Source organism: Panthera uncia, chromosome B1 (assembly GCF_023721935.1).
Source record: "Panthera uncia isolate 11264 chromosome B1, Puncia_PCG_1.0, whole genome shotgun sequence".
NCBI lineage: Eukaryota > Metazoa > Chordata > Mammalia > Carnivora > Felidae > Panthera > Panthera uncia.
Window position 1 is genome coordinate 66821163 of NC_064811.1, and position 14825 is coordinate 66835987.

Consider the following 14825-nt stretch of genomic DNA (forward strand, 5'->3'; position numbering starts at 1 on the left):
CCATACAGGCCTGAGGTCGTTCTCTGGCGTCAGGTCGCGGCAGGCTTGCGCAGTGACGTCAGTGGATGACGGTCCACGCCTGCCGGACTGGGTGGGGTTGCGGTCTGAGCCTTTCTAGTTATGGTGAGGTAGGGATTGTCGTGGTCGCTTTAACCCAGGGCGGTTTCTTAGTTAAGGGGAATTCCCATTATCCGCTTTCTCAATAAATGAACAAGGATGGTGTTCATTTATTGGGAACGGTTATACCAGGAAAAAAAGAAAGCCTCGGAAAACCTACCAAAACATTGATTGCGGGCAGGTGTTTTCTTTTTAAAGCTAAAAGGGCGCCAAACGCCAAATGTAAGAATGTAAATTAAAACCGCACTCAGAGTTAAGGGACATTCATTACACAAGTGAAAATCCTAACTGTGACAGTCAATTCAGAGGACTTTTCTGTAATCAAGAGGCAGTGAGCCTTGTGGGATGGTAAGAGGCTGCCGCTAGAACATCTGGTGGTGCTCTTAATTACAGCCAATTCGTGGATAGCGCTGTCTGCCAGGCACTGTTACGGGCACTATGCACGTATTATCCCATTTAACCACTTAGTGACCATGGGTAAGTCACTCATCTGCATTGTAGTATTGTAGAGAATTGCGTTAGTCTTTTTTTTTTTTTTAATGTTTATTTGTTTTTGAGAGAGAGAGAGAGCACAACCAGGGGAGGGGCAGAGAGAGGGAGACACAGAATCCGAAGCAGGCTCCAGGCTCAGCTGTCAGTACGGAGCCCGATCCCGAGCTCTAACTCACAGACCGTGAAATCATGACCAGAGCTGAAGTCGGAGGCTCAACCGACTGAGCTACCCAGGCACCCTCAATTGCTTTAGTCTTTAAACCCCTTTCCTTAAAACCAGAACAGTGATTCTGTGATATCGTGAGGATCCAGTGGTGGTGGGGAGGGGACAGTCCTTGATAATTCTACAAAACTAGCTCACAACTTGTTCACTGATTGCCGACAGAGGGATCAAGGCATCAGGAAGTTTTACTATATAATTGTAAAGGAAAAAACACACTTCCTCCTGTATGTGTTACCTCTACTCTCAGTACTCCGCTACAACACTACATCACTTCTGAAACCAGATGTGTGGGCTTTCCGCATATCAAGTACTTCCGTTACAAAATGTGGACTCCTATCATTTAACTCAATTCTGGCACCTGCTATCTAAAGATACCATCAGATCCCCCAGGTTAAGGGCTTGGCCCCACAGGACAGTTCCTTGCCCCACTTCAGATGCTAAATGCAAGTCCAGGTTATGACCTGTGCTTCTGACCTATTGGCTGTAGATTGGAGGTTCTGAAGACCCCTTCTTCTCTTTGATTAATTTGCTAGAATGGTTGACAGAAGATAGGAAAATATATTACTTACTGTATTACTGGTTTATTATAAAAGTGTGTAACTCAGGAACAACCAGATAGAAGAGATGCTTAGGGCAACATATGTGGGAAAGGGCCCAGAGCTTCCATTTCCTACTCTCCCTAAACTCTCTTCATGTGTTTGCCAACCCTAAAGCTCTCTGAACCTTGAGGTTTTGGGTTTTACTGTGGACACTTCATTACATAGGCATGATTGATGAAATCCTTGGCCATTGATGACTGAACTCAATCTCTAGTCCCTTTTCCTTCCCTGGATGTTGGATGTTGGGCTAAAAGTCCCAATCCTTTAATAACACGCAGGTTGGTTCCTCTGGCAACCAGCTCCCAGCCTTCAGGACTTTCCAAAAGTCCCCTTGTTAACAAAACCTCAGGTGTGCTCAAAAGGGGCTCCTTATGAATGACAAAAGACACTCCTATCACTGAGGAAGTTCTAAGAGTTTAGGAACTTTGTGCCAGGAACTAGAGAGAAAGACCAAGTATATTTATTATACCATAGTTATATATATATATATATATATATATATATACACATATATATATAATATTATATATATAATATTATATATAATCTATAAATATTTATTTAGAGAGAGCACAGTGGCATTTTGAAGCCTAACTTGTACCTGCTCACTTTGCAGCTTGCTCTCAGAAGTTAGAAACAGATAAGCTCACTTTTAAGAACAGGTAACTGGAGCATATTGATGCACAGTAACCCAGAGACTGCCAGTCTTTTGAAGCCAAAATAAATACATTAAGCACTTCAGTTAGGTAAAACAGATAAAGCACTTCAATTAATAACTTGTAAACCTGCCTCTGGGGATGAGGAAAGCTCTAAAGTGACAGCCCTTGCTGATCCAGCCATGTGGCATCGACTTTTCCTACCTATTCTCACCCAGTTATAAAAGTTACAATATTTTGCTGGATCAGATTTGTGACAGAAGGACAGAAGGTCTTGGAGGTTATTGGAGGACAGTGAAAACCGTCTGAGGCTGCATTAGTCCTGGGATAAGGGTGCTTTTGGGGGATCTGCATCTTTGTGGGATGTCTTGGGTAGTTGGAAGACAGGGCCAGCATTACTGGAGGGGAACTCCTGGCCATTCAGCCATTCTTATACACGTCTTGCTAAATTAATTAAGCAAGGAAGCCATTAAATGGATGTAGCTCCAGTGCTGTGACAGCCAAAATGTAAGCCTATAAAATGCCATAGGATTATGAAATCAAAATACTAAGAACAACCAATCACAGATAGCCAATTAGGCTTTAAGCTATAGCCAATCAAATAATTTCTTTGCTTCTACACTTTTCCCATGTAAGACTTTGCCCTGGCTCCTGTCCAGGGAGCTTTCCTAACCACTTGCATTTGGAGCTGCCCGATTCAAACCAGTAAAGGCTCAAATAAACTCTTAAATATTTTAATGTGTCTCAGTTTCTCCTTTAACAGTTTCAGTGCATTTTACATCTGAATTCTTAAACTCAAGCCCAACAAAGACATTGCTTTGGCCTTTGGAAAGATGGGTTTCTGTAGGCATATCAAGGACTTAGATTGTCCCTGAAGCGGAATATACCAATATAATGTGATCCTTAGTTATACGTCTTAGAAGCCTCTCAGTATATATTTAGATTTGGGGGAGAAAATCCCACCTTTTCCTTTCCTTTTCATCATTTTTAGGAGATTTAAATTTGGAGTGAAAATGATACACATTACCCTGTCTTTGATGAAAAGAACCCAGGGGAGATACAAAGAAAACTGAAGCCTCCAGACAGTCTTTTTCTTGCAGCTCAATGCAAAAAAGTGCTCACTGCAGATGTGGTCCCACAATTGTCATCATCAGTGAGTGCCCTCATCTGGAGCTAGGCTTCCAGCTTGCTTGGTGGGCTCATTGCTCTAGAGCAATCATTAGACTTGTGAGCAGAGCAGGTTTTATGTTTGTTGGAGAAACAGCCCTAGAACTGGATTGGGGTCCGGGGGAAGAGATGAAGGGGAAAGTTGAGTTTCTGAGTTTTCTATTTTGTTTGACCACACTCTCTACCACTGAAACTCATGTGAGAGAGCAGTGACTTTCCATTACTATCACTCTGGCTTTCAGAGTTATAGACCTAGTCCTTCAGTTATATGCAATTGTTCCCTCCTTAAACACCGGGAGAACTTTGCTTATTATTAAATTTACAGAATTTAAGTAATTTTCCTTTGTATTATACTAATTTTATGTTCTCATTTTGATTGTAAACCCCTTAAAGTTAGGTATTTAACAAAATTTAACAAGGTGTTTATTGAATTCTTTTTTTATGAAAGCACTGTGCGTAGCACAGGGTATGTCAAGGGGGAAAGCGCTATTGTCAAGGAGAACAGACTAGAGGGGACAACAGACAGCATTTGATACTAGGTGGCAGTGCTGTGTTATATAGGCCCAGGGCACTGTAGGCGCGCTCGGGAGGAATATCCTGTTGAGCTTGGAGTGGTGAGGTCAAGAAAGTCTTCCAGAAGTGATGTGTGGTCTGAGATCTGAGGTTCAGGTCCAAATTAACTAAGCCAAGATGGATAGGAGGAGGAGAGGAGATGGAGGCGGGACGTGCTAGTCTAACAGCACATACAGGGGCGCCTGGGGGGCTCCGTCGGTTAAGTGTCCAACTTCGGCTCAGGTCGTGATCTCACAGTTCATGGGTTCGAGCCCCACATTGGGCTCTGTGCTGACAGCTCAGAGCCTGGAGCCTGCGTCAGATTCTGTCTCCCTCTCTTTCTTCCCCTCCCTCGCTTGCACTCTGTCTCTGTCTCTCTCTCTCTCTTGAAAATAAATAAACAATTTTTAAAAATAAATAAAATAACACATACAAAGTTCTGAGAAGTAGGGAAATAGATCCTCCTGAATTTCTCAGGGCTCCTATGAAAAGAACTGGCCTTCTGGGCTACAGAGATGTGTATAGTATAATGATAGAGAATGTTCACCTTCATCCCTCCTAGAAATATTTTACTTTTTATGTACCATGAAGATCCAATCTATAACCCTTTGTCTAGTGAATTGCTCTGATCCAGAAAGATAATAAAATTTCTTATCTCCCTGAAATGGACACATGGTTAAGCCCAAACTAGGCTCCTAGGTTAAGCTCTGTGTTGTTTCCCCAATAATTCCCAATTCTATTCTCTGAAACCAACTGTGTGTCCTAAATTCAACTCATTTCTGTAATTCACTAGACAGAGTTAGTGCAGACCCCATTATTTAAGTCAGTCCCCCAAGACTACCCCTACTTCAGATGCCAGCAACAAAGGTCTTCAGGATAACTCTGCTTCTGCCTTATGGATTACATATTTAGGCATTCCTGTGATCCTCCCTCAGGTTTGAAATCCAGAACTCAAGGAAGCATCACATTTATGATTATATTTTATTGTAAAAGATATAAATGAACAGCCAGATAAAGAGGCCTACATAGGGCAAAGTTCATAAGGGTTCAAAACACAGAAATGTCCCTATGGAGTCAGATTGAACCACTCCCCCACCATATCAACATGTCCAACAACCAGGAAGCACTCTGAATCTTGCTGTTCCAGAGTTTTTTAAATCAATTCTTCACTATAAAGGCACTATTGATTAAATCATTGATCATCAGTGATTGGTCTTAGTCTCCAGCCTCCCCCCTCTCTCCTGTCTCCTGGGGCTCTTTCCTGGGTCTCTAGTTTGCTGCCCTACTCTGCAAATGTGGGACTTGCCAGCCTCCATACTCATGTGAGCCAATTTCTTAAAATAAACCCTATATATATGTATATCATGTATATCCACATATATAATCTGGTTTTATTTTTCTAGATACTTAAAACAGGAGCATAATACCTAGTAGATAGCGAATAATTCATTCACTCCACAAATATTTGTTTAAATGATGAGTTAACCAGAACACTTCATTTTATGGTAATCTGCTCCCCCTCCAACCCCTCTGTTCTCCATGCTTTCACTTTCCAGTGGTTTCACTTACCTGAGGTCAAATGTCATCCAGAAGCAGATGATTTTCCTCCTGACAAATCATCAGAAGGTCAGCCTCTGATGTAGCCTCAGGCTACATCACAGTGCCTACATAATTTACTCCATTTCATCTCATCATGCAGGCATTTTATCATCTCCCAAGAGAAGGGTGCCCTACAAGAAGAAGAGTGACTGCAGTACGGTAAGATATTTTGGGAGAGAGAGGGAGACTACATTCACATAATTTTTATTATAGTATATTGTTATAACTTCTATTTTATTATTCGTTTTTAATATTAACTCTACAAATTTTAAATTAAACTTTATCATAGGCATATGTGCATAGAAAAAAAAAAAACAGTGTATTTAGGGTTTGGTACTACCCATGGTTTTAGGCATTCGCTGGGGGTCTTAGAAAACTATCCCCTGTGTATAAGAGAAGACTACTATATATGTATCCTTTATTTTTACAGATTTACCTATTTTAAGTACTTCTATGTTCATCATAATATTTGATCCTTAGACCAATTTTTACTTCTCTACTACATTTCATCTGATTTTGGGGTGAGTCCTAGAGATGTTTTAGATTTTTTAAAAGATATCATTTGACTCCCCAAATGGGACAGGAAAGTTGTGAAAGTGACTTTTGAGCTTAAATAAGTAGAATCATTATCTGTAATTGCTTCAGGCCTTAAAACAATATTACTTGAAGTCGATATTCCTTACAGAAATTGTAACTGGCAATTAAGGGACTATAAAATGATAGCTGCTGAGGAATATGAGAACAATAAAAGAAAAACCCTGGGATGCACCCCGTGTGCTTCTCACCAGTACTGGCAGACCTGTGCTCTTATTGCATAATGTAGTAAACTCAGCAACAAACCCTAATTTCCATCTTTCCCCCTCCACTCTCCCTGATCTCTCACCCCTGCTTCCTGAAATCTCCTCCTTAAAATTACCTACCCTAAGTCCTCATCTCAGGCTTTCTTTGGACAATCCCAGCACCTGACACCTAAGCATGAGAAAGGGCTGAACCCAATATACTAGTGGTTCTATATCCTGTTTCTAGACTCTCTAAAAAGCTGATTGTTGCCTTACTCGGAGCAGTGGACCTGAATTGGTAATTCTGTTAATTCTGGCCGGCGGAGTAAGTTTATAACTTTGCGATAGAGAAATGATATTTTTATCCAAGATGTAGTTATATAGATTTTACTCTCATTTGGTTTTCTTTTTTAATATATGAAATTTATTGTCAAATTGGTTTCCATACTACACCCAGTGCTAATCCCAAAAGATGCCCTCTTCAATACCCATCACCCACCCCCCATCAACCCTCAGTTTGTTCTCAATTTTTAAGAGTCTCTTATCATTTGGTTTTTAAAGATGTTTACATGTTTAGGGAGCTTAAACAAAATAAATGCTTAGGACACTTAAATCTACTAACTTTGTGTGTGATTTATTAGATGTGTAAGAATTTTAAAAATGTGTTTGAAATAATATGTTAAATATGTGAGTTTGCCTTACTAAGTTTGGAGTGCTGTAGAATGGGATAAATTAGCCTTGTTATTGTCCTTTGAAAGGTCTATGGGAATTGAAATAGATAGGTAAGTTGGATTTAACAAAGTAACCTATCCCCGAAAAAAAAAAGTAACCTAAAACCAATTAAAAAAAACCAAAAAAACCTAGCTGGCTATCATCAAATGTATGAAAATAAAGAACAAATCTGATTTAAATCAAAAGTGTCATAAAAACCTATGCATTTAATATTATGATAATAATGACAATAATAGAAAAGGTTTTTTAAATAATGCTAAATTTTTAAGTATCTAAATTTCTCCAGGGTTTTCCAAGCCATAAGTCTGTAAAATTGAGAATGTTATAAAATTGGAAAAGGACAAGACCAGAGTATTTTATCCTTGAAAGAAACCTAAGTCTCTAACCCAAACATGGAGTGTGAGTTGGTCTGCACCTCATCAGTAACATTTTCTGAAAGATCACTAAAGATATCTGCAATTTAAAGGAGTTATTCGTGCTGCTATTTAATTTTAAACACTCCTGCTTTGATTTTGTATTGCACTGTCAGATTAGACAAGTGGGTGTTTGTGTTAGTTTTGTTGGTGATCAAATTAAGGCCAGAAGGACAATTAAAAGATTGACCAACCATGAGGTGATTCAACAGATTGATGACATACATCAGAGTTTTTAAAAGAGAAAAGGAAAATGAGTAAGTACCATTACTGAATGGACAAGCGCTGAGCACGCAAGTTTCACAACAGGACTTAGAACGTACCAATATCAGGGAGATGAAGTGATAAAGGACAAAAATATGTTTGAACCAATATAAGAAGATGTAGGAAATAAACGTATTTGATTAATTAAATACCAGTGAAAGGGCGTGGGCTTAAAATGTCTCACTGACACTATAAGCAAGAGTTTCCTCTAAGGAAGCTTAAGAAAACCTTAATGTTAATACATTTAATATTCATCAATATTTAAGAGCATTCCTTTCCTCACATAACCATGTCCCCATAACCATCTGCCATTAGTAAGAGCTCACCAGTAATCATTTTTAAAAGACTCTCTTTTTTTCAGATTTTTAAAAAACATTTATTTATCTTTTGAAAGACAGAGTGTGAGCGGGGGCGGGGCAGAGAGAGAGGGAGTCACAGATTCCGAGGGAGGCTACAGGCTCTGAGCTGTCAGCACAGAGCCCAACATGGAACTCAAACTCATGACCATGAGATCATGACCTGAACTGAAGTCAGATGCTTAACCACCTGAGCCACCCAGGTGCTCCTTTAAAAGACTCTTGAATGTTAGTAGACAATACCTTCTCAGATCAAAGTATCATTAACTTTTTTTGCATATTAAAAATTAAAATGCCTAGGCTAGTTTCAAATTTGTTCTTTTCTGTCATTAAGGAAACATCTGAGTGGCTACTGTGTGCCAGATAATATGATAATTACAGGAATGCAAATATGATTTAGATATTGTACCTCTTTCTTATAAGCTTAGAGTCAAGTTGGAAAGATATATGGATCCAATAAAATGCATCATAAGTGACATAGTAAATGTTCAACTGCCAAAGGAACAGAGAAATGGGACTAAAGCTTCTTAAAGGACAGGGGAGTTATGGAAACTGGTGTTTGAGAAGGTCTTATTTATTTATTTATTTAGTCCATGCGTGTACATGAGCAGGGGAGGGGCAGAGAAAGAGGGAGGGAGAGAATCCCAAGGAGGCTGTATGCTGTCAGTGCAGAGCCCAATGAGGGGCTTGATCCCACAAACCATGAGATCATGCCTTGAGCCAAAATCAAGAGTCAGAGGCCTGACTGAGCCACCAGGTGCCCCAGAGAAGGTCTTAATAAACATGAAAGTTTGATTTAAAGAAGAGTTAACACCTATTTTCTTGAAGCTGTTCCAAAAAACAGAAATGGAAGGAAAACTTCCAAACTCTTGCTATGAAGCCAGCATTACCTTGATTCCAAAACCAGACAAAGTCTCCACTAAAAAGGAGAACTATAGACCAATTTCCCTGATGAACATGGACTCAAAAATCCTCAACAAGATACTAGCCAACCGGATCCAACAATACATTAAAACAATTATTCACCATGACCAAGTGGGATTTATACCTGGGATTCAGGGTTGGTTCAATATCTGCAAAACAATCAATGTGATGCATCACATCAATAAAAGAAAGGACAAGAACCAGATAATCCTCTCAATAGATGCAGAGAAAGCATTTGACAAAATACAGCATCCTTTCTTGATAAAAACCCTCCAGAGAGTAGGGGGATAGAAGGATCATACCTCAAGATCATAAAAGCCATATCTGAAAGACCCACTGCTAATATCATCCTCAATGGGGAAAAACTGAGAGCTTTCCCCTGAAGGTCAGGAACAAGACAGGGATGTCCACTCTCACCACTGTTATTCAACACAGTATTGGAAGTCTTAGCTTCAGCCATCAGACAACACAAAGAAATAAAAGTCATCCAAATCAGCCGGGAAGGTCAAACTTTCACTCTTCACAGATGACAGGATACTCTATATGGAAAACCCAAAAGATTCCACCAAAAACTGCTAGAACTGATTCATGAATTCAGCAGTTGTAGGATATAAAATCAATGCACAGAAATCGGTTGCATTCCTATACACCAATAATGAAGCAACAGAAAGAGAAATCAAGGAATCAATCCCATTTACAATTGCACCAAAAGCCATAAAATACCCAGGAATAAATCTAACCAAAGATATGAAGAATCTATACACTGAAAACTATAGAAAGCTTATGAAAGAAATTGAAGAAGACACCAAAAAAAAAAAAAAAAAAAAAAAAGGAAAAAATATCCCATGCTCCTGGAAAGGAAGAACAAATATTGTTAAAAAGTAATCTACATATTCAATGCAATACCTATCAAAATAATACCGACATTCTTCACAGAGTTAGAACAAACAATCTTAAAATTTGTATGGAACCAGAAAAGACCCTGAATAGCCAAAGCAATCTTGAAAAAGAAAACCAAAGCTGGAGGCATCACAATCCTGGACTTCAAGATGTATTACAAAGCTGTAATCATCAAGACAGTATGATACTGGCACAAAAACAGAAACTCAGATCAATGGAACAGAATAGAGAATCCAGAAATGGGCCCACAAACGTATGGCCAATTAATCTTTGACACAGCAGGAAAGAATACCCAATGGAATAAAGACAGTCTCTTCAGCAAATGGTGCTGGGAAAACTGGACAGCAACATGCAGAAAAATGAACCTGGACCACTTTCTTACACCATACACAAAAATAAACTCAAAATGGATGAAATACCTAAACATAAGACAGGAAGCCATCGAAATCCTAGAGGAGAAATCAGGCAAAAACCTCTTTGATCTTGGCCGTAGCAACTTCTTACTCAACATGTCTCCAGAGGCAAGGGAAACAAAAGCAAAAATGAACTATTGGGACCTCATTAAAATAAAAATCTTCTGCACAGCAGAGGAAATAATCGGCAAAACTAAAGGCAACTGACGGAATGGGAGAAGATACTTGCAAATGACATATCAGATAAAGGGTTAGTATCCAAAATCTACAGAGAACTTATCAAACTCAACACCCAAAAAACAATCCAGTGAAGAAATGGGCCCAAGACATGAATAGACCCTTCTCCAAAGAAGACATCCAGATGGCCAATGGACACATGAAAAAATGCTCAACATCACTCATCATCCAGGAAATACAAATCAAAACCATATTGGATACCAACCACCTCACACCTGTGAGAATGGCTAACATTAACAACCCAGGCAACAACAGATGTTGGTGAGAATGTGGAGAAAGAGGATCTCTTTTGCACTACTTGTGGGAATGTAAGCTGGTGCAGCCACTCTGGAAAACAGTATGGAGGCTCCTCAAAAAATTAAAAATGGAACAACCCTACAACCCAGCAATTGCACTACTAGGTATTTATCCAAGGGATACAAGTATGCTGTTTAGGAGGGATACATGCACCCCAATGTTTATAGCAACACTATCAACAATAGCCTAAGTATGGAAAGAGCCCAAATGTCCATCAATGGATGAATGGATAAAGAAGATGTGGTATATATATATATGATGGAATATTACTCGGCAATCAAAAAGAATGAAATCTTGCCATTTGCAACTACATGGATGGAACTAGAGGGTATTATGCTAAGCGAAATTAGTCAGAGAAGACAAATATCATATGACTTCACTCATATAAGGACATTAAGATACAAAGCAGATGAACACAAGGGAAGCAAAAATAATATTAAAACAGGGAGGGTGACAAGACATTAGACTCTTAAATATAGAGAACAAAGGGTTGCTGGAGGGGTTTGGGGTGGGGGATGGGCTAAATGGGCAAGGGGCTTAAGGAATCTACTCCTGAGATCATTGTCACACCATGTGATAACTAACTTGGATGTAAATTATTAAAAAAATAAGTAAATTACTAGATTAAAATAAATGAATAAATTTAGTGACTAAACAAAACAAAAAACATGAAAGTTTGCCACACAGAGAGGAGAGTTAGGAGACTGGTCTGGGTGAAGAACAGAAGGAGCAGCACCAAAGGTTCAGACCCCCAACCAATGCGTTGGCGGAAGAACAGAATTCATGGTCAGAGTAACAAGAGTTGAGGCTGAAGAAAGAGGCAGGTGCCAGGTTATGGAGCACCTTATTGTGACTATATGAAGTGGGGAACTATTTAAGAATTTTAAGCAAAGTCAGGGAGAACAATTAAGAGATTATTATAATAATACAAGTGAGAGCGGGGCGCCTGGGTGACTCAGTCGGTTAAGCATCTGGCTTCGGCTCAGGTCACGATCTCGCAGTTCGTGAGTTCAAGCCCCGTGTCGGGCTCTGTGCTGACAGCTCAGAGCCTGGAGCCTGTTTCAGATTCTGTGTCTCCCTCTCCTTCTGCCCCACCCCTGCTCCTGCTCTGTCTCTGTCTCTTAAAAATAAATGTTACCAAAAAAATAATACAAGTGAGAGATTAGGCTTTAAATTTATTAAGTGGCAGAGGGGACAGCAAAAAGAAAAACTGGACATGACTTTGTTCATGATTGAGTTGACATGATCAGGGAGGAAATGGTGTTTGTGCCTGATGAGCTCTTTTCTTCAAGGTCAGCTCTTCTGATGTGGGGGAAGCTGAAGGGACAGAAAAGTAGGAGGTATAAACAAAGTGCTGAACGAAAATAAGGCTTGCAAATGGAGGGATCTGCAGGCTTTTTTTTTTTCCAGGCTTAAGTTTTATTAAAAGAATAATCATGCAATATTGAGGTTATAAAAATTACTTTATTTCAAATGTGAAAATATAAAAAACTACTTATATATAAAATCTAGGGGTATTGAAGCATTCAGACTCTGGGTTGTCTTTATCTCTTTATAAATGTACTTAAATTTAATAGAGACAATATTCATAGCAGACATAAATATAAAGAGAATTCTATCTCTAGAAATTAAGATATAGGAGAAAACAATACCTTCTGTCACTGATAAAAGCACAGAAACATAGTGGTCAGTGCCATGGACTTCCCAACACGTTCTCCATTCCAAAAGACCACTAGGAGACAATTACAGGGATCTCACTGATGTTGGAGTAACTGGGGAGAATGGCCACGTGACCCATTCCTGACCAATAAGACATGAGGAGACACGAGGTGAGGTTCGCTGAGAGAACCTCTGAGAAAGGGTTCTGCAAGTCTATGAAGGAAATGCAGAAAAAGTTGCTCATCTTCTTTCTCTGGCTGCTGCTGGGTCCGAATGGGTCTATGGCATGGCTCCAGCCATCACGTCACCAGCTGGAGAATGAAGCCAACACTAAAGGTGACAGACCAGAGATAGAAAGGACCTGATTCCCGGATGACATCCTGAGCCCGCCCTACTTCAACTTCTTGTTATGTAGGATTATAAATGTCCTCATGGTCTAAGCCATTTGAATCAGGGTTTTCTGCCACTTGCATCCGAAAGTTTCCCAACTAAAACAAGAACTAAAGGTGGATTAAAAGTAAACATCGTGGGGCGCCTGGGTGGCTCAGTCGGTTGAGCGTCCGACTTCAGCTCAGGTCATGATCTCACGGTTGGTGAGTTCGAGCCCCCCTTCTGGCTCTGGGCTGATGGCTCAGAGCCTGGAGCCTGCTTCGGATTCTGTGTCTCCCTCTCTCTCTGCCCCTCCCCCGTTCATGCTCTGTCTCTCTCTGTCCCAAAAATAAATAAACGTTAAAAAAAAAATTAAAAAAAAAAAAGTAAACATCAACAGGTAGTTATAATGTATCGAATTACATTTTCTCCTCTTGGTAAGTAGGTCAATTTCAATTACAGTCGCTTTAAAATTTCATTTGAAGTTTACATAATCCAGTCCCTCTGAATTGTCGTTAATTCTTTTTTTATACTATCACTTCTAACCATCTGTCCTCTCACGCAGTATTGTTGACAAAGAACAGCGAAAAGAGAAGCAGCAGATAAATCTAGCTCTCTGTTAAGGTGAAAAGAGACCCTCTCATTTATAGACAATTTGAAGATTGTGGCAGTAAACTTTTTCTGACGGGAGCCCATAGAAACAGCATATAAAGAATCCTGCAGTCTTTTAATAACTGTTTTTTAAAATAAAAACAAGGAAGCACTTTCTTAAAAATAGTGCTGTATCCCTCACTTACTTGCCTCCTGGCTATATTGGGAGCATCCATATACCTTTTTAATAACTTTAAGTAAAAATAGAACATGCAAAGCACTGAGCGTAGTGTTTGGCACCAGGTATTATTATTAGCAGTGGTCTACTTAGAACAAAAGACTGTGCTAAATCGAGCACCGGGAGTGTCCTGGTGTCCCTAAAGCTTCCCTAGTTGATCTGTAATGTATCTGCTTGCCTTCCTATAGCTTGGGTTTTGCTTTCCTCTTATCAATACACTTGAAAAATTCAATCTCAGGGATGGTGTATGCCTTTCATTTTCAGAGGCAAGCGGTAACTTTGGCATTTCTTATCACAAAAAATCCATATGAGAAAGCTGGCAAGCCCAGTGTACTTCCTGGGCGGAGAGGTTTTTCTGTCAAAGCCGGGAGGGTATGATCATCTACCATCTTCAGAGTTTGACCGTTGAGTTGGACAGATCTGCAAAGGGGAAAGATAAACCCAGGTTAGCCAAGTGGTGTATGCTCTACCTTCTTTGCAAAAGTTGTGACATCTTTTTAAGGCCAAAAAAATGGTGACAGCCTGTATTATATAACTTGTTTCAATTCTATATTGGGTATTTGACCCAGATGATCTTTAAGCTACACTGGGAGAGCTGAGTCATTCTGACAGAGACCATATGGCCTGCAAAGCCTGAAATACTTACTATCTGGCCCTTTATAGAAAATGGAACACACATAATCTATACAGTAGGCACCACTATGGTGGTCTAAAAAGGATAAACATGACATAACTTCTGGATTTGTGGCAATTTTATTTGATGGTAAGTAATTGAAAACATTTTTAGATAAAGCAAATAGGTAGAAGGGAATGTAAATATCACAAATTTAACATGCAAAATGACATAAAATTTCCCACTTGTCACCGTGCCCATAAACCTTCTCACTCCCTTTCTGCCAGGCGATATGCATTCATTTTGCATTTCTTATGTTGTTAAGATATTCTGGTAGAATATATATTGCTGGAGTGCAACAAAATTATTTTGTAGGTTAGGGTTAGGTTTAGGGTTCACTAAACCAAAAGCTTCCAAAAAATAGATGTTTTCTTTGCATTCCACTGTTAGAATTCAAATTCAAAACCAAGTCAAGAAATGTAAAAAATATCTTGAGGACAAATGTTATTTTTTATGCACATTTACTGTTGTTTAAATCAAATTAATACATGCTCACAGCAACAGATCCAATATAAACAGAGACTTAAAAAGAAAACCTTCAGTCTGCTTTTAGTTCCACTGATAGTTAATTCCAT

General features: G+C 39.3%; 1 protein-coding gene across 3 annotated transcripts in view; it reads right to left on the bottom strand.

Annotated features, from left to right (window-relative positions):
- Nucleotides 1-12166: 12166 nt before the first annotated feature.
- Nucleotides 12167-14825, bottom strand: part of HPSE (heparanase) — a 39676-nt gene continuing 37017 nt past the window's right edge. For all 3 annotated transcript variants that reach the window (XM_049630793.1, XM_049630792.1, XM_049630791.1), the window contains one exon: nucleotides 12167-13997. In XM_049630793.1, coding sequence (XP_049486750.1) covers nucleotides 13838-13997 — 160 coding nt within the window. In that variant the 3' untranslated portion in view covers nucleotides 12167-13837. The remainder of the gene's footprint in view (nucleotides 13998-14825) is intronic.